A 19181-nucleotide genomic window follows, 5' to 3' on the forward strand; every position below is an offset into this window, starting at 1 on the left:
GGGGAGGGTCTTGGACCACTGGGTAATTTCACGTGCTCCCCTCAGGCTGGCGGCTGTGTGAGAAATGCTAGTGAACAGAGGGCCGCCTTCGCCAGGTGCTCCCAGAACATGTACTGTAATTCTTTGTATAGAGACAAAAAGAAAACAATTACTGTAAAGTAAAGTTTAACTTTACTCCTGACGTCCCAGTGTGTGTTTTGTCTGCTGCCTGGGTGCAGTGCTGCTGCACAAGCAGCTCAAGGTTCTGCGGGCTGGCTGGGCCGTGATCGCGTGGCAGGCACACGCTCAGGGAGTGGAGAACATTTCCCTCCGAGTTTCAGCCAGAGAGGTCTGATCTGCTGGCAGATGCTGGTGCCAGGAAGACATGGGCAGGCCCCATGCTGGAGCACTGCTGAGCCAAGGTTTGTTCCCCCAGGGGGGGCTCCTTCCAGCACCCTTGTTTCTGTAGTACCCAGCAGCCAGGGCTCTGCCTCCCAGAGTTCATGCAGTACTATGGTGGAAGGCTGAGTCACGGAAGTGCCAGCACCTGAAGGTGTTTTCTCAGCTAGTGCTTTGAAGCCTAGAAACTGGGAGGTTCATGGCCCTCTGGGATCCCCGGCTGGAGCTGACGCCACTGGGCTTGTGTCCATGCCATCTGTCCTGCTGCCTCTGCAGGCCTTCCCCGGGGCTGGGCTGGCGGCAGCAGGTGTGATAGCTAGAGCTAGGTCTGACCGCCAGCTCTCCAGAGGCTCCCTCAGGCCCAGCTGCAAAGTGAGATGCTGAGAAATCCCCACCCCAGCACTGCACCACCACTGGGGAAGGAGCCTGGCCTCCTGTGGGGCCTTGTGCACCAGCACTCACTGCTGCTACTGCAGGGTCTTGGCCGAAAGTTCCTGCAGCTGTTTGTGTGTCTGACAAGCCAGCAACCTGAGCTCCAGCCCGCTGCAGCACCATCTGTGGGCAGACTGGCCCTCCCCAGGCTGCCGACCCGTGCAGAGGTGCTGGCTGCATGCCCTGCTGTGAGCATGGGCCACTGCAACCACCCAGCTTGCTGCCTGGAACTAGGCAGGGGGCCTTGTGAGGACCCATCACAGGCTTTGGTGCTGCTCTCCAGTTGCAGGCATGGCAAAGGGCCCCGCATGTGCATTGTCAGGGTACTAGGCACAGGCAGCGCTAGGGGGACATTAGGTGACCTGTGCTTAGGCCCAGAGATCTGAACTTGAGTTTGGCAGTGCACTGAACCCCTGGGAAAGTGACAGCCAATTCCCCTGGCAGGGCCCTGTCTGCCTCAGCTCAGCTGCAGGGCCAGCTTCCCACCTGCTCTCCGCTTAGCCCCCCCATGGCAGGAGTGCGCTGGGCAGGAAGTGTTCAGTGCCAGTGCAGGGGGGTGAGCCTGGCTGCCAGCCCCCTCTGTTCACACAGCCCTGCAGCAGTGCGCAGCTGGGGCGCCGGAGGTTATTGCTGCACTGCACGGACACAGGAGCGAATACCAGCCTGAGTGAGCCAGGGCTGGTTCTTCCTCCCCACGGGCTGCAGGGAGCTGGAGGTGGCAAGAACGTGGGCGTGCACAGGGCACAGCTTCCCCTCCTCCTGCTGCTGAAGAGACACCTCCCTGCATTCCCCATCACACCCTGCCTTGGCCTCCGGCAGTCCTGCAGCCCCAGCCAAGAACTCAGCCCTGCCACGCTCCAGCCACATGGACCACAATGCACTTTATTTACAGGTGTATAACTTAATAGAAGCCACAGAAAGAACCTACAAAGAATCAGGCACCCCAGGCCCTGGAACAGACTGGCCCCAGCGCCGTCCCAGCTGAGCTGCCAGGTACCGACTGGGCAGGCCTCTGGCACAGAGGCTCCTGGTGTGCACCCCAAGTCCGCTTGCCAAGCCCTGGGGGCATCCAAGCCCCCTGCTGCCAGCCACTCCCTACAGCGTGCACACAGCAGGCAGGAGCCGGGGCAGGCCACCACTGCTGCAGCAGCAAGAGGCGCACTCAGTGGTGGCAACAGCTGTAGAAGTAGGTGCTGCTCTTCTGGCCAAGGTCCACACCTTCCTCCTCTGCAAAGAGAGCACATGGGGCAGCTGCCTCTCCTGCCGGGCAGGCCCCATTACAGGCCCTGCAGCTCAGGAACGATTCCTGCAGAGCCCTTCGCGTTGGCAGCTGGAAAGGGCCGTCTCGCTACCAGCTCCCCCTGCAGCACCAGTGCCCATCAGGCACCCGAGCTCCCCGGCCTGGGCCCCTGGGTGAGCCATCCCTCCCAGCACCCAGCTTGCACAGGTGTGCTCTAGTGTGCACGAGGGCCCGGCCTGAGCAGCCCGTGGGGACCTCAGTCCCTGCTGCGATAGAGGCAGAGGGCTACTCCTAGCAGCATGGCTGGCAGCTAGCCAGATGGGAAATAAGGCTGAGCATTCAACGTCAACCGGGCTGCTTCCAATATCGGCCCTCAGAGAAGCGTGGTGCACCAGGGAGTCTGCTATAGCCCTGAGAATGGCTCCTTACCCAGTGAGATCCCACAGGGACCAGGGCATCCAGCAGCAGCCAGGAGCTCACTCCATGCACAGCAGAAGCCCAGAAAATGTCCAGCCTGAGCCAATACTTCCCTGACTGGCAGGTAGTAGCCTGGCCAAGCTCCCCTGGAATCTCTTCCAGGCACATGCAGATTTCTCCATGTGCGGAATAAATTTGTGTGCGCCAACAGATGGGCACCACCCCCAGACACACACAACCAGCTCTGCTAATCCCCGGGAAACACCAGACTCTGAGCATCCACCCAAGCACACAGCCTGCAGGCAGCCCTGGCCTCTGGCTGAGGGAGAAGCAGTAACGAAGGGGAAGTGCCACATTCGCTCCAGGAAATGCGACTGTTCCCCTCAGGCGGCTGGAGAGCCAGTGGAAATGGTTTGCACTGCCCCTGACTCAGGTGATGACTCAGGGCAGGGCCCTGCCACTCACCTGTCATCAGCTGGAAGGCCGTGAGCTGGACGTAGTCCTCTGCCACCTTCTGAAACAGCTCCTCTGGGGCAGGAAGGGGAGATTCAGCATCTGCATTTTGCCCACAGGCTGCAGCAGGGCTGGGCCCCTCGCCCGCCCGGGAACGGATTCCCCGGAATGAGGCAGACAGGCCCCTGCAGGGACCGTCACTTGATAAACCAGTCACCACCCTGTGCTGGCGCAGGGGGGCCGAATCTGCTGTGCCACAGAGGTGCCAGAGGGGCAGGGGCCAGGTGTGACCCACACCCGCCTTCGCCTGTAATGCTGCCAGGCAGCCTGGCTAGCCCAGCCCCCTCCCTGCGCTACCCCAACAGGACAGACACGCAATTTTGGAAAATCCTCCCCCACTCCTGGTCAGCAGATGCTTGGCTGCCCCTGCCCCGGAGCCTGCCAGAAGCCAGCTCCTGAGCATGCCTGAGGGGCAAGCCCCTGGCCTGTTTGGCCATCCTCCACCATTGCTCCCGGGGGTCACTCACCCACGTTCTGGCCTGTCTTACTGGAGGTTTCAAAGAGCTCAGCCTTAATCTCTGAAACGCAAAGGGGTTAGTGCCAGCAGCCGCCTGTGCCATCTGCATGGGGGTGGGGGTAGGGGCAGGGCGCCCTCTTCCCCCCCCTACCGCATGGGCTATCCTGCGGGCAGAATATGCTGGCTGCACCCAGAACACCACAGAGCTGCTTCTGCCAGGCAGGGCCACAGACTCTGCATAGAGCAGCTTCTGCTACAACCGGCCCAGCACTCACATGGTGCTTACCGCTCCCCGGCTGCAGGAAGCCAAAGCCCCAACAAGCCATGTCCTTCCCTGTCAGCTCCCCGGGCTTCAGCTCTGCAGACGAACACTGGGGGTAGGGGCAGGGCCAAAGGGCCAGGCAGCCAACCACTCCAATGGCTGCAGCTGCCTGACATCAAATGAAGGTGAGAGCAGAGCAGGATAGGCCCAGGGTGTCCAGCTCTCTCCCAGCCCCTCAGCATGCAGATGAGCATGAGCAGCCCTGCAGGGCACCAGGGCTACCCTGTGGTATAGCCGCGTACCCAGAGGAACTGCCAGGACCTACCCTCTGCATAGTCCTGCACATCGTGGAAGTCAACGCCCCGCTTCTTCCGGTCCTCCTCCAGCAGGTCGCTCTTGGTGCCACACAGGTAGATCCGGCAGTTCTGGAGCAAGCAGAGGCAGCTGGCTGCAGATGCTTCTCAGAAACAACAACTTAACGGGCAGCCATGGGGTCCTCCCCTCTTCCCCCCGCCACTCTCCAGGACATCACCATCCCCTCCGCCACACACGGGCAGGCACAGACTTTTCCCCCTGGTGCTGACACCGCTGCAGCCCAGCACCTACATGCAGCAAGTCTCAGACCCTGGCCTGTGGTGGACACACCTGCTCCCTGCTAGCAGAAGGACGGGGGGTGGGCGAGCAACCCTTACAGTAGGTGGGGCTGGGCTGGCAAGCTAGGCTGAGTGCATATGGGGCTGCCCTGGCCGCATCTGGAAACACCTCCAAATAGGAAGGACAATCCCTCCAGCCATGGGCCCCAAGCAGAATCTCCAGGTGGGCAGCATGAACTAACTCCCTCCATATAGCAGCTCCAGAACCACCTGCTCCTTCCCTGCCTAGGGCCCCTGACTGGGACAGAGCAGTGACTCACCTCCTCAAAGTTCTGCAGCTCCTTCACCCAGAACTTGGCTCGCTGAAAACTGCTGCTGTCGGTGAGGTCTGTGAGATGGGGAAGTGAGGGGCTGCCGTGACGTGCAGCACCAATAGATGCATAGCGAAGGAGTTGTTCAGCTAATGTTGAGCACAACTCCGGCAGCGCTGGAGAACCTCGCAGTCCTGCAGATGCGGGCTGGGCCAGTGGGAGAGAGCCAATCCCTGTCTGCCCCAGGTACGTGAGCCCCTCTTGGGTTTGGCTTAGCACTGAATAACCACTCCCTGCCAGGATTCAAGAACCAGGCAGGTGAACGAGCAGCATGTTGGCTGGGGTTGCTGCTCCTCTGCTCAGAAGGGCTGGGGGTCACCGCCCCTTTTCCTACAGAGGAGGCTGCCTCAGCATGTGGCTGGCCAGCCGCTCTGCGCACCTGCAGGCAAGTTTGAGCACTCTCCAGGGGAGGGCCACAGAGGTGCTTTGCTACATGCTAGGGACAGGCAGGCCTGCTTACCATAACACACGATGGCTGCTCTAGCCCCTCGGTAGTATATCCGACTCATGGCCTCATAGCGCTCCGACCCAGCTGTGTCCTAGGGCGAGGACAGAAAGGCCATGTCTTTCCACGCCCTGGGAGGGAGCGCGCAGACACACTACAGCACGTTGTGCCTCCTGGCCAAGCCACAGTGCCAGGAGCAGGGAAGTGCACCCTGGCTCACTCAGCGAGCCCAGGGGAAGCCGCTGGCTACCAGGGCCCCTTTTCCACTGCAGTTCCCAGTGGGGAAAGCCCAGCCAGTGCTCAAGCACCCGCCGGCTCCTGTAAGGGCATGAGGCCGTTCGGGACAAACTCACCCAGATCCCCAAGGTTACTGTCCGGCCCCCAACTGACACCACTTTGGCCACAAACGCAGCCCCGATGGTCTGCAAGAGGAACAGAGGAGACGAGCACAGCAGCTCCCAGCCGCTCGCCAAGCCACGGACCCGGCAGGTCTAGAAATCAACTCCCCACCCCAGCTGCGGGCACCGGGTGGCAGTTAAATGCCCAGCAGCCGCCAGGACGGGCAGAAGGAGCGGGGAAGGGACAGGGCACCTGCGGGGACAGGGGGCAGAGCCAAGGCCTCGAGGGAGCATAGGGGAGGCCCAGCCAGTGCAGGGAAGGTGTGGGGCAGGGGCCCCAAGACAAGTGTAGGGGAGGCCGTGGGAGTTCTGGGGGCGGGGGGAGGCTGGCGGAGAGCAGGGGAATTCTGGGCGGCGGGCGGGGGGGCTGGCAGGCGGGGGACGATCCCGGGGGGACCCCAGGGGGGCTGGCGGGTAGGGGGCTGGGGAGGGGACCCTGGGGGGCTGGCGGGTAGGGGGCGATCCCGGGGGGCTGGCGGGGGGTGGCTCGCGGGGGGGACCCCGGGGGGCTGGCGGGGGGCTGGGGAGGGGACCCCGGGGGGCGGCTCGCGGGGGGCTGGGGAGGGGACCCCGGGGGGCTGGCGGGTAGGGGGCGATCCCAGGGGGCTGGCGGGGGGCTGGGGAGGGGACCCCGGGGGGCGGCTCGCGGGGGGCTGGGGAGGGGACCCCGGGGGGCTGGCGGGTAGGGGGCGATCCCGGGGGGCTGGGGAGGGGACCCCGGGGGGCGGCTCGCGGGGGGGACCCCGGGGGGCGTCTCGCGGGGGGCTGGGGAGGGGACCCCGGGGGGCTGGCGGGTAGGGGGCGATCCCAGGGGGCTGGCGGGGGGCTGGGGAGGGGACCCCGGGGGGCGGCTCGCGGAGGGGACCCCGGGGGGCGGCTCGCGGGGGGCTGGGGAGGGGACCCCGGGGGGCTGGCGGGTAGGGGGCGATCCCGGGGGGCTGGGGAGGGGACCCCGGGGGGCGGCTCGCGGAGGGGACCCCGGGGGGCGGCTCGCGGGGGGCTGGGGAGGGGACCCCGGGGGCGGCCCGGCTCACGTTCTGGTAGGGCCCGGGCCGGAAGCGGCCGCGCACGGAGCGCTCCACCAGGCTGGTCTTGCCCGCGCCCTCCTTGCCCAGCAGCACCACCTTGGCGTCCACGCGCGGGCCGCTCATCCTGCGCCGGGCGGGCGGGCGGGGCGGCCGCACCTGCAGCGGGCACAGGGCGCTGAGCGGGGGGCGGGGCCCGCGAGCGGAAACCCCGCCCCAACCCCGCCCCCGGCTCACCTGGGCGCGCGCCCGACTCTGCGGGGCTGCGCGGGCCGGAAACACGCGGGGCGGGGCGGGGCGGGGCCGGGCCGGACCGGAAGTGCGCGTGGGGCAGGAGGCGGAAGCCATTGCCGCGCGCCCCCGGAAGTCGCTGCCTCGTCCCCTGTCCCGCATGGCGGCGGCGGCGGCGGCGCGGCGCGGGTGAGGGGCCGATGGGGAAGTACTGCGCGAGCTGGGGCGTCCTCAAGGGGCCCTGGGACCAAGTGTTCGCCGCCTTCTGGCAGCGCTACCCGAACCCCTACAGGTGAGCGGCGCCGCCCCCGCCCCCGGGACCCCCCGTCCGGGACCCCGCCCCCTGCCCCGGCCCTGGACCCCCCCCCCCCCCGTCTGGGACCCCCCCCCCGCCCCGGCCCTGGACCCCCCCCCGTCCGGGACCCCGCCCCGCACCCCCTGTCCGGGACCCCCCCGGCCCTGGACCCCCCCCCCCGTCTGGGACCCCCCCCTGCCCCGGCCCTGGACCCCCCCCCCTGTCTGGGACGACCCCCCCCCGCCAGGACCCCCCGTCCGGGACCCCGCCCCGCACCCCCTGTCCGGGACCCCGCCCTGCTCCGCCCCCGGCCCCCCCCCCCCCATCTGGGACCCTGCCCGCAGTCCACCCACTCTCTGACCGGGACCCCGCCCCACACCCACTGTCCAGGACCCCGTCCTCAGTCTTCCCACCCCCAACCCGACCCTGCCCGGGGATCCCCACCAGCAGCTGCCCCGGGATCTCCCAACCCCACAACCCCCCGGAGCTACCCTGTCCCAACCCCCCGACTAACAGCCCTCCGGACCTGATCCTGCCCCGAACACCCCTCGGACCTGACCTGCTCGGATCTGCCCCACGCGCACACCACCGGGAGCCCCTTCCTGAGCCTATGGGATCCTCGGCTCATTTCAAAGGGTGGTCTGCCAGAGCCGCTTCAGGCAGCCGCTCCTGCTGAGCACAGAGACGGAAGCCCAGCTCTCCTTACCCTCAGAGACTAGCAGCAGCCAGCAGAGACTGCTCTGGCTGCGTGGTTGGGTGCTGGCCCCCCATCCACCCTCCTCCTCTTGCCTTCTCGTGCAGCAAGCATGTCCTGACAGAGGACATTGTGCACCGGGAGGTGACGGCAGACCAGAAGCTGCTCTCCAGGAGGCTCCTGACCAAGACCAACAGAATGCCCCGGTGGGCCGAGCGCTTCTTTCCTGCCAACGTCACCCACTCCGTGTACATCCTGGAAGATTCCATTGTGGACCCACAGAACCGAACCATGACCACGTACACCTGGAACGTTAATCATGCACGTCTTATGGTGAGCAGCGAGCAGCAAATGGGACCAGAACGTCTGCTGCCTCGGAAGCCCAGGCCCCCTGCTCCCCTGAGTCTGGGTGCAGGGCGTGTGGGCGGCGGCAGAGCTGGGCTGATGGTGCTGTCCTCCTTGCAGGTGGTGGAGGAGCGCTGTGTCTATTGTGTGAATCCAGAGAACAGCAGCTGGACTGAAGTCCGACGGGAAGCCTGGGTCTCCTCCAGTCTGTTTGGTGTCTCCCGAGCAGTCCAGGTGAGTGGGTGCATGATCAGTGCTTAGTTTGCAGCCCATGAGGCAGACCACTGGTCTCAGAAGGCTCCTGAGGAAGTCACCAGCTGCCTGGCTCCTAGGTCAAGGCTTGCAGCTCTGGTCTCTCTTGTTGCAGGAGTTCGGCCTGGCCAGGTTCAAGAGCAACGTGACCAAGAGCACCAAGGGTTTTGAATACGTGCTAGCTAAAATGCAAGGTGAGTGCCTTGGCTGCTGGGGATGGGCAGGGTCTGCATGAGCAGCCGATGGGACCAAGGCTGGCAATGTCCTTCTCCAAAGGGGATGTCACAGTCCTGCAGTTACTGCTGGATTGCAGCTGCCCTCCCCTTTAACGTGGGCACCAAGCTTCCTTCAGCCACGCGGAAAGCCCCAGCCATGGCCAGGGGTCCTGGAGTCCACAGCCTGTGAAGCTGAGTGGTTAAGAGCTCTTACAGACTTGGATTTACCCTCTGCCTTCCGAGTGCGGTGGTCCCCAGGCTTTTCTTTTCACGCCCCTCCTTCCCCCTTGCTCCTGCCTATGCCTCCCTGCTGGGATGTGAACTGAAGGAAGAAGGCCCAGGCTGGAGCCGGAGCTGGGGCCAGGAGCAGAGCTGGGTGGTGCTCCCTCCCCACCCCTTGTAGGAGCTGGCCTGGCCCCAGCCGTATGCCACCTGCCAAGGTGCACCCTGCAGTTTGGAGCTCTCTGCTGGCCTGCAGCAGCATGTGGGGAGTGCAGGCGAAAGGCTGCCTCTGCTCAGGGTGTGAGAGAGGGTCCGACAGGGTCAGCGTGAGAATGTGCTGCACCCACTAAGCTGAGATCAACAGGCTAATGGGGGCCTGGCCTGGTCCCTGGCTCCTTCCCGCTGCAGCAGCTGAGGCTTCGGAGGGGGCTCTGAACAGGCGCGATTGGAGTTTGTAAGGAACTTGGGTCCGTACATACCTTCTGTGCAGGGGCACTGGCTCCAGTCCCAAGCAGGCGGGAGCTGCTTGTCAGCCTGTACCGGAGAGGCAAGAACTCATGTTCTCAGGGCTACGGGTGCTTGGGCAGTGCTGCAGCCTTCTGAGATCTTGGGCTGCTGGGGAGCAGCCTGCTGCTTACACTTGTTGTTGTAGGAGAAGCTCCCTCCAAGACCTTGGTGGAGACAGCGAAGGAAGCCACTGAGAAGGCCAAGGAGACGGCCTTAGCCGCCACCGAGAAAGCCAAGGACCTGGCCAGCAAGGCAGCCCCCAAGAAGAAGCAGCAGTATGTGTGAGGAGCAGCACTGGGCAGCTCCCCTCTGCGCCCCTCAGTGGACAGGAGCCTCTAGAGTTTATATTTTTTAATCCAAACCACGGGTCTGACAATCGGCTGCAGCTCAGCCCTTTCCAAGGTGTAATTATCATTAAAGAATCTACTGCCCCCAGGGCTGGGCTGCGCTGGGCTGGGCTGCCAGTGCTCAGATAAGTTTCAGCAGTGGTCGTGAAAGGGGTGCGCCTGGCCAGCGTGGGGCTGATGCCAGCGGGGCACAGCCCTGGGTCCTGGCTGGAGCCCGTGCCCAGTAGCTCATTCTTGGGTTGCTGCTTTGCTGGGGCTGCAGATTCCAAAGGCAGGTGCTCTCCTGCGGCCCTTCTGCTGGACAGGCCCTCGCCACGCAGCTTGCAGAGCAGGGGCTGCCCTGTTCCCCACTGGCAGGGAGAGCTGGGCTGTCTCCTTCCCCCCGCGTGCGGTAGCAGTTGCCCCAGCAGCAGAGCAGGGTGCCTGGCACAGGGCTCCCTGCCCTGCCCTGCCCTGGCGCACCCCTGGGAGGCCTCAGCCTGGGGTTTGTCTGAAGGATGGATGCCATGCGCCGCGTAGGCCTGGCAGCGCCCGTCAGGAGTGTTGCTGCTGGAGGCACTGCAACAACGGTGCAGGGCGCCTGCCCTGATTGGGAGCTGGGGTGAGCTGCTGGCTCTGCTGTGGGGCGGGAGAAGGCAGCCCCCGGCACTGCTGCCAAAGCTCCTGAGGCCCAGCTGGCCATGCTGAGCCAGGTAGGCTTTGCCCGATCCTGGCCCGGCCCCTCTGCAGCCTCAGGTGCACAGAAGCGGCTGTGGATTGGGGTGGGGTGGCAGAGAACCTTTCCTGTGGGAGGCAGGTGCGGCTGTACTGGCAGCCATGGTGGGGCGGTGTTACCGGGATACAGCTGCGGTGGTGGCTGGGGTCTCTGTGCCAGGGCCCTGGGGCAGGGCCGGTGTGAGCCCAGCGGAGGGCAGCTGCTCCCAGCCCTCAGTCCCGTGGCCTCTAGCTTCCCCGGGCAGATTGGCTGAGCCCTCAGACACGGCCTTTGCTGCTGGGCGTGGGGAGCTGCCTCCCTGCCTGGAGCCTGCTGCTCTCCTGCAAAGCCTGCCCGCCCATCCCCCTCTGGCTGCCTTGTTTTGAACCTTTGACCCCCACTCCCCTCCCTGTTCTCTTGGTAGTTGTCCCCCAGATTCATTTGGGGCCATGTTTTGTTAGTGGGTCCCCCCTCTTTGAGTGGGGCCTTTTAGTAGCCTGCCCCACTCCATGGTCTCCCACTAGGGCAAAGCCTGCCTGGGTGCGCCGAGCAGCTCTCTGGCTGGGCCCTGTGTGCGCTGCCTGGGGGCAGGGGGGCGCTACTGGGAGTCCCACTTCCAGTGGCAGGGCCTGGGCTCGGAGTGCCCACACGTGTGGGGCAGCCAAGGCAGGAGGAGGCCATGAGCACTTTGGGGCCAGTCCTGCGTCCCTGGCCCAGCCTGTGTGTGTGGCTACTCCCTGGTGGGGGGGCGGGGAGCCTGACCCCCATCACCTGCTCTACTCCCCCTGCTCCCGTCCTGCCCCAGAGCTCACATCCTGGACAGACCGGGCCCCAGGCGGGTGGCCGGGGCTTGCCCCTCGCTGCACCACAGGCTGCTTGGTTCCCTCTGGCCTGTCACTCACCAGTGGGGGCGTGGCTCATGCACACCCTGGGTGGGGGACAGCTGTGAATAAGCAGGTTCCCCCACATAGCAGCTGAAAGGGCCGAGAGCCTCTGGAACACGCTGTTGCCTTAGCACTGCAAGCAGCACAGGGGCCTTGGCCCAGTGCGCTGGGCGCTGGCTCCCTCGACCGTGTTGCCTCACAGCCGGTCAGCAAACGGGGGGCAGGGTGGCCCTGTCAGTTTTGGGGTTGTACTCTCCCTCCGCCCCCAAACTTAAAGTGGCTCCCAGGACCCCAGTGCCCCCACCTCCCTGTCGGGGGCTGAGGGCCCGGAAGATGGGAACACCCAGTGTGGGGCAGGCAAGGCCCAAGAGCGATGCGGGAGTTTGGTTTCTCAGGCTCCCCTGGCAGGGGTGGGGCTGAGGGGCGCTGCTGGGAGAGGCAGGTGAAGTGGACCTGTGCATGTGCTCACCCAGGCGTGAGCTGGTGACTGGCCATAGCTGTGGCCACCCGGCCGTGGGATGCTAGCGCCTGTTCTGGCTGGCAGCACTTTCTCCAGCCCCTCCCCAGGGCAGGGTGCAACTTCCCCGGCCCAGCCAGACCCCAGGAGCACCTGCCCAGCCTGGGGCTTCAGAGGGGGTGTGCGAATGAGGCGGAGTAGTTCACATGTGCCCTTGCCAGGGGACAAGGTACTGCCAAGGGCCTGCCTGCAGCTGCCCTGCTCTGGGGCCTGAGTGCAGCAGCCCAGGGCGGACACCAGAGGCAGCCTGTCCCTCTGCCTGCCTGCAATCAGTTCTGCTCTGTGCAGTTAGCTGCTGCCCTCAGCTGGGTGTCCCTGTGCCTGCTCATATTAGACCTCGCAGCACCCTGAGGCCACTCAAAACCCCCACCCCCCAAAGCACTTGCAGTACAACACGGGTGCCTGGACGGGCCAATTTCCGGGGGTCCTAGGGCTGCTCTGAGCTCATTGAACAACACGGGGTGGGAGACCAGGGAGAAGGCCTCCTGGTCCTGCCTTTCTGCTGTGGCGCTCAGCGCCCTGCACGGCAAGCACACGGCCCCCTCTGCCTGTTCAGTAATCCGGCAGGTGCCAAAAGGTGAAGATGACGCAAAACGGCTCCCGCTAGTTAAGGCCAAAGCAACTGAAGCGCTTTGAAAGGATTGCACAAAGCTTGGTGCCTGCGATGCAGCGGTGGTGAATGCAGAGTAAAACCAGGGGTCTGGTTTCGCTGTCCCCATGCAGGACAGGTCGCGAGTGCCCGCTAGCACAAAGGGGTTAAGACAGGCTGAAGGGCTCCTCTCTGGAGCAGCCTAGTGAATAAGCTGGGTCAGTTAGGTCCCTGGCCCAGCTCTCAGGTAGAGAAGGGCTAGGGAGAGGCGCCCTTCTGCTGTGGGCCAGAGTGCAGTTCCCGAAACCAAGGTGCTGGTGGTGCAAGGGGTCCACGGGGAGGGGGGTGGCCCAGGGAGCAGAGAACAGGGCAGGGTAAGGGTCCCTGGGCTGGGACTCAGAGCCTGAACCTCCCCCCCACCCCTTTTACTGCCCCCAGCCACACACCAGAGTGGCTCTAAGGGCCTGCATCTGCCCAAGGTGAGGGCTGGACCAAGGCTGCAAGGGGTGGGTGCCCTGGAGCGAAGCAGGATGACCGAGTCCCCGAACGGGGGCGCGGGACTCGGTCAGGTGGCCCTGCCAGAGGGCAGCATCCTGAAGAGGTTGCCATGAGCTACAGAGCTGCGTGGGTCCAGAGAGGCGTGTGCCGGGAGAAGGCGAGCAGCACACCCGACAGCTGGAGGTGCTGAGTGGGAGCCGATGCCCCATCGCCCAAGGGGAGTGCTCTGGCCCTGTTACGAGAGTCAGTGGGGGTAGGTGGAGCTACAGCCAAAGGAACGAGGATGCTGAGAAAGGGACAGAAAATGAGACAGAGACTCTTACTGCCTCTACAGGAAGCCCTGGTACAGCCAACCCTCAACTACGCCATGCAGCAGGGCTGGTGCAGCTCAAACAGGAGATCTGGGCCCTGGAAAAGGTTCAGAAAAGAGCAACCAAATTGCTTTGGGTTTGGAACAGCTGCAGAAATGGGGGGTGGGTCTTTAAGAGGAGACAGCGGGGGTGTAATAGAGGCCTATAAACTCGGGCCAGGTGTAGAGAAAGTAGCTAGTAGGTGCTACTGAGCCCTTCCCATAACCTGAAAACGAGGAGTCACCACGTTCCGCTAAGAGGCAGCAGGTTTAAACCGAGGCACTTCTCACGCCGCGCACAGGCAGCCCGTGAAACGCTTTCCCAGCGGCTGCTGTGGAGGCCCAAACGGCAGCAGGGTCTGGAAAAGAACGACATGAACGTCTGGCGGTTTGGTCCACCAGCGGCTATCAGCCGGGCTGGCCCCTCGCCTCGCGTTATCCAAGATGGGAGCGGGTGCAGGACAGAGCACAGTGCTTCCCTGCTCCGCTCTTTCCCACAAGGATGCCTGGCACTGGCCACTGTGGGGAGACAGCAGACAGGGCTGGAGGGCCCTTCGGCCCACCCCAGCATGGCCCCTGGGAAAGCCTTTGGGCCGTGATGTTGGGGTGAGCGGCACAGGAGGCTGGGGCGGTGCTAAGGGCCAGCATCAGGCTACACGCTCCATGGTCACTGCAGGGAGCAGACCCTGGCCCAACCCCTTGTGATGGAGTGGGGGATACCTGTGTGTATGTGAGTGGCTCACAGAGGGTGTGGGGTCCTGCTGAGGGTAACCCTAACGACCAGGTAACACCTTTGTACGGGAGACAAAGGAGGAGGTGGAGCCTAAGGGGTTTAAATTGGAACTGGGAGTTGGAAGCAGTTAGTCTGGGCTGAGGGAGAGAGAAACAAAGGAGGGGGCCAGGCCCCAGCTCTGGGGGCCCCTCGGGGCCTCCTCTCCCCAACATGGATGGGACTGGCTGTCTCGGCCTGCTGCACTGACTCCTCTGTACGATGCTGTGTCCTGTCGGCTTATAAACCTGCTGTTTTCCTGCTGAGTGAGAGACTCTCCTGCCTGCGGACAGGGTGCAGAGCTTTGGGAACCCCAGAACCCCATCACACTGGTGTCAGGAGTGGGATGTTCTGCACCCCGAGGATGGAGCATCCAGCAGTAAGTGACTGGGGCCCTGGAAGAAGTGGGGCCTGCGAGACCCAGGTGTGCTGAAGGGCAGTGAGGTGCAGTTTCCCAAGGCGGAGGGGCCTGCGGCCGAACCCAAGCAACTGCGGTCGTGGTCCTCAAGAGGGGGTGTCACACCTGAGGAGGGGTTACTCCTGGGAGTCTGTTGGAGTCGGTCCCAGAAGGTGGAGGGGCCGAGAGCCCAACCCCCAGGAACAAGTGACCCCTGAGGAGGCTGACGCTGAATGAGTTCTTCCCAAGACAGGGTGCTCATGGTCCCTGAGAGCGGGTGTCACACTGAAGAAGGGGTTCCGCTGGGAGTCTGTTGGAGTCGGTCCCAGAGGGCGGAGGGGCCTACGGCCTAACCCTGGGCAGCTTGTGACCCGCAAGAAGCCTGGCACACTGAAGGAATTCTTCCAGGAATTGTGGAGTGCAGAGGGCATCAGCCTGAGAGCCTGCAACCACGCTGAGCAACTCCGCTGTGAAGTGGCAGCACCTGGAAACCGAATCAAGATTAAAGAAGCTGGACAAGGCAGCGTGGATGTGCAGTGGCGGAGCTGAGGGCTGGGGAGAATCCTGCAGAGGTGAGCCCGAATCGGGGCAGGGAACCCTGGACTGCATGGAGCTCTGAACCGAGTGTCCTGCCACAGCTCAAGGAGGGAAGGAGCGATTCCAACCCATCATCTACTAGTGGCCAAGACAGACCTGCGAAGAGTTTTCCAGGCCTGGGCCGAGGAAGGTGCCTGTGTGTCTGTGCAGGAAAGCAGCTGATCCACTGGGAATGGCAAGTTGTCTGTGAAAGAAGCTGCTCCACCTTCTGTGTGTGTGTGGAGACCAGCCAGGAGGCTGGGACAAAGGAGAAAGTGTCTCCCATTGTCTGTCTGTGTTGAACAGCAGCAGCAGCCTGGGGAGAGAGCAGAGCCTGCGTTTGGAAAAGGTGCCAATGAGGAAACTAGCCCATTGTCTGAGGAGGATTCCTCAGCCTAGGGTGGCTGGAGAAGGATCCACCAGAAAAGAGCATTCCAGGTGTGACTCTGAATCCAGCCATGGGGGCTGGAGCAGAGGGAATGGCTCTGGGATGGACAGTGGTATCCCTGCTAAGGACACTGGTCCTTGGTGCAAGAAAAGTGCTTCTGCTTCTGGGGAAGTGAATCCTTTGCCTGAGCCTGTGGGGGCTCGAGATGGAGCCAAGATCCCAGAGCTGGATCTGAGGGCAGCTGAAGCCCAGATGGGAAGTGGGCCTACCTCTGTGTCTCTCAGGGGGGATGATGCTTTAACTTGGTCTAATCCAGTTAGTATCATCAGGGAATCCCAGAGACCAGACGATTCTGGTACTTGTTCTTTGCCTGATGCTGAGGTGTTACTGGGAGTGGGTGAGAGGGCTCTGTCCTACCAGAGTCATCCTCTCGCCAGGACACAAGAACAGACGGGCAATGGAGTGACGCTAACTGATGAAGATAAAGAAGCTGGTAGCAGAAGGGAGGAATGGGACCCTAACCTTCTGTCCGGTGGTACTGGCTGTCTGCTTGGAGGGGGATTATGTGGGAATCTGCCTGATGGGCCAGAAGTGATCCTGGGTGTAGGTGAACCCCAGGAGCTGGTTGTGGCTCAAGGGAGCAGTGCCGCTGTGGAGCAAGACAGGGGTGAGTTGTTGTTTGGGGGAGCTCTTGAGGAAGAGAATGTCCCTAAAACTTTTCCTGACCCGTCTGTGGGGACTGCAGAAAATGGGAGTGAGGTGGAGGAGAGTGAACAGGAAAGGTGCTTGTCTGTCTGTAAGAGCCAGAGCAGCCCTTTGCCTGGGGAAAAGTTTGTTTCAGCTCCTGATGGCCAGGACCTGCCTGAGTGTGAAACCACTGGCTGTGCTCTGCAAGGGTCCAAAGCAGGCAGGGTAAAAGTTTCTCAGGAATTGGAAGCTGGTGCAAGTAAAGTGAAAACTATCAGGGAATGTGAGCAGCCCTGTGAGAACCAAGTAAAACAGCTGCACAGTCAGTCTCTGTAGGATGCAGGAGAGGTTCAGCAATTCCCCATCTCCAGATGCTAGAAACACTTATATTCTCACACTGGACTCCAATTCTAATTCCACTGGGAGGCAGAAGTTGGAGGTAAAAGGACAAAGGAGCTGTGGGCCTGGTGGGCCAGTAAGGGATAAACAGGGATTCCTCCATGTGAATTCTGCGTCTGGGACTCACAAGACAACTCTCAGAAAGCAGTTTGGTTTGCAAATTTCCAGGCTGGCTGGGAGGGGCCGTCTCCCTGAGATCATCAATGGCCCAGCTCTTGTTAGAAGGGAGGGCACAGCCAGAGAAATCAAATTTCCACCCCAGGGGGCAAGGGAGAAGATTAGAACTTGATGGTGCTAAGAAAGGCCTCAGCCATTTATCCCCAAAATACCAGATTCTCAAGAAGGTTACACAAAAGTTGTGGTCTACCAAAGAGCAACGTAAATGTACAGTTGCAATGGGTTTGTTCTGTTACTCACGCTGACTGTTGTAACCAAGGGGTGCTGCTACCAAAAGCTGTAAAATTGTACCATGTACTAAATGTTTGGAAAGAGCCATTTAACATGATGACATTAATGTAAAAGCATGAGTTGTATGTTGAAGAAGTCTGTAACTCTGAAATGTCACCATTGTTCCCTGTAACTAGTCTTGCAACCTCTCACGTGAGGAGGAACATTCCAAACCTATTGTGTGGCATGGAAGGGGAAACTGAGGCACACAACCATTTTGGTGGTCTGGCTAAATGCCAAGGGTGGAAGCATTTGTACCTTCTTTTACTGGACTGTAACTGAATTCCAAACATTTGCCAGAGCAGCTGTATGGGCTGGTGGTCACACAGGGCAGGGCCCAGACCAGAAAAAAACTATTTAATCTGTTAATGCTGCAGCATCTGTATGGGCTCTGCCTGCCCAACTTGAGAACGTGGCTGACGGACCGGGGCCGAAGCAGGGAGACCAACCAGCCTGAGGGAACTAAAGGAACTTGTCCGGCTGCATCACATGAAAAGGGCCAATACCAAGCTCCTAAATTGGAGCCTCCCCCAGCAGGATTATAACATGAAGGTGGTGCACATCAAGGGAAGCACCGAGGGTACAGCTGATGCCCGATCACGAGGGGAGGGCCCCGAACTTCCCCAGGTCACCGGCTGAGTGACCCCGCTCAGTTCGGTCTGGAAGGGGGGAGAGATGTGATGGAGTGGGGGATACCTGTGTGTGTGTGTATGTGAGTGGCTCACAGAGGGTGTGGGGTCCTGCTGAGGGTAACCCTAACGACCAGGTAACACCTTTGTACGGGAGACAAAGGAGGAGGTGGAGCCTAAGGGGTTTAAATTGGAACTGGGAGTTGGAAGCAGTTAGTCTGGGCTGAGGGAGAGAGAAACAAAGGAGGGGGCCAGGCCCCAGCTCTGGGGGCCCCTCGGGGCCTCCTCTCCCCAACATGGATGGGACTGGCTGTCTCGGCCTGCTGTACTGACTCCTCTGTACGATGCTGTGTCCTGTCGGCTAATAAACCTGCTGTTTTCCTGCTGAGTGAGAGACTCTCCTGCCTGCGGACAGGGTGCAAAGCTTTGGGAACCCCAGAATCCCATCACACCCCTTCGCAAGGAACAGGGCGCACACCTCGTGCCAGTGCAGCTGGGTCACCGGTGCCAGTTGTGTTGCCAGTGGGATCTACTGTGGTCCCAGCAAGCCACAGAAGTGCCCCATGCCTGGGGGCCCTGCCTTTCCCACAGAGCTGCGGCAGGCGCTCAGCTGTCCAGCAGGGAGCACACAAGGACCTGCTGTCTCCACTGCCCACTCTGCAGCTGGACCAGAGTTCACCTGCAGCTGGGCTGAGTCCGGGCCCCAAGGCCTGCAGTGACAGCCAGCGGTGCCGCTGCTTCCTGCTGCTGCAGGGACCCTGGCCCCTGACTCGCAGCCCCAGCTGCAGCCCCAGGCACCCTGAGAGCCAGAGCCAGAGCCAGATTCTGGCTGCAACCTCCAAGCCCTGCAGCGAGGAGCACCGAGAGCTGTGCAGTGGGTGTGCACGGGCGGCCAGCGCTCCACCCTGAGCAGTCGCTGCTCGGTTTCCAAGGCACTGCTGGTGTGCGAGATCCCCCTCGGAGCCGGCCACACGCGACGGAGCAGCTCGGGGCAGCAGGACAGGGCTTGCACGGTGCACACGCATGGGCTGCAGGGGGCTGTAGTGAGGGAGCTGTGCTGAGTGCTGGAAGCAGACTGGCCAGGGAAAGGAACGGAGCTGTGAGTGATAGCCCTCACCAGGAGAACCACCGTACCTGCACAAGCCTGGGGAGGGGCACCCTGGCAGCTGCCCAGGAGCAGCCCCTGTTGTCAAATGGGCTTTTATTTCCCCTCTATCCCCTACCATCAGCAGACCACGGAGCAGAGGGCCCAGCATGCCACGCACTGGCTGCAGGTGCCACCTGGCACCCTCAGGCAGTTTGGCCAGGCCTGCAGAGGATGAGAAAGCACTCAGTGAGAAGGGCTAGGCCTCAGGAGGCCACAGTGGAAACTGGTCCTGCTGTGGACGTGGAAACCAGCTGTCTAAAGTGGCTATTGCATATGCCACCACGGACGCGGATGCTGCGGTATAAAGCAGTTAGCCCAGGTGCCGCCACGGATGCGAATGCTGCGGGATAAAGCAGTTAGCCCAGCTGCTGCCATGGATGTGGATGCTGAAGTATAAACCAGTTAGCCCAGGTGCTGCCACGGATGCGGATGCTGCAGAACAAAGCAGTTACCTCAGGTGTTGCCACGGGTGCACATGCTGCGGTATAAAGCAGTTACCCATGTACTACCATGGAGGCAGATGCTGCGGTATAAAGCAGTTAGCCCAGGTGCCGCCACGGACGCAGATGCTG

General features: G+C 62.4%; 2 protein-coding genes across 2 annotated transcripts; one reads left to right on the forward strand and one right to left on the reverse strand.

The window, feature by feature from the left end:
* Positions 1-1671: 1671 nt before the first annotated feature.
* RAB24 (RAB24, member RAS oncogene family) lies at positions 1672-6774 on the reverse strand. Its single transcript, XM_075009431.1, has 8 exons — positions 6541-6774; positions 5462-5530; positions 5124-5202; positions 4613-4680; positions 4025-4124; positions 3448-3498; positions 2933-2995; positions 1672-2037 (listed from the first exon to the last, which is right to left on the reverse strand). Exons 1-8 carry the CDS (start codon positions 6655-6657, stop codon positions 1973-1975), a joined length of 612 nt encoding a protein of 203 aa, XP_074865532.1. The 5' UTR covers positions 6658-6774; the 3' UTR covers positions 1672-1972.
* A 90-nt stretch (positions 6775-6864) lies between these two features.
* Positions 6865-9734, forward strand: PRELID1 (PRELI domain containing 1). Its single transcript, XM_075009430.1, has 5 exons — positions 6865-7054; positions 7859-8084; positions 8217-8330; positions 8464-8542; positions 9438-9734. The coding sequence occupies exons 1-5, from the start codon at positions 6963-6965 to the stop codon at positions 9575-9577; spliced, it is 651 nt and encodes a 216-aa protein (XP_074865531.1). The 5' UTR covers positions 6865-6962; the 3' UTR covers positions 9578-9734.
* The last annotated feature ends 9447 nt before the right edge of the window (positions 9735-19181 follow it).

Source organism: Carettochelys insculpta, chromosome 15, assembly GCF_033958435.1.
Source record: "Carettochelys insculpta isolate YL-2023 chromosome 15, ASM3395843v1, whole genome shotgun sequence".
NCBI classification, from domain to species: Eukaryota; Metazoa; Chordata; order Testudines; family Carettochelyidae; genus Carettochelys; species Carettochelys insculpta.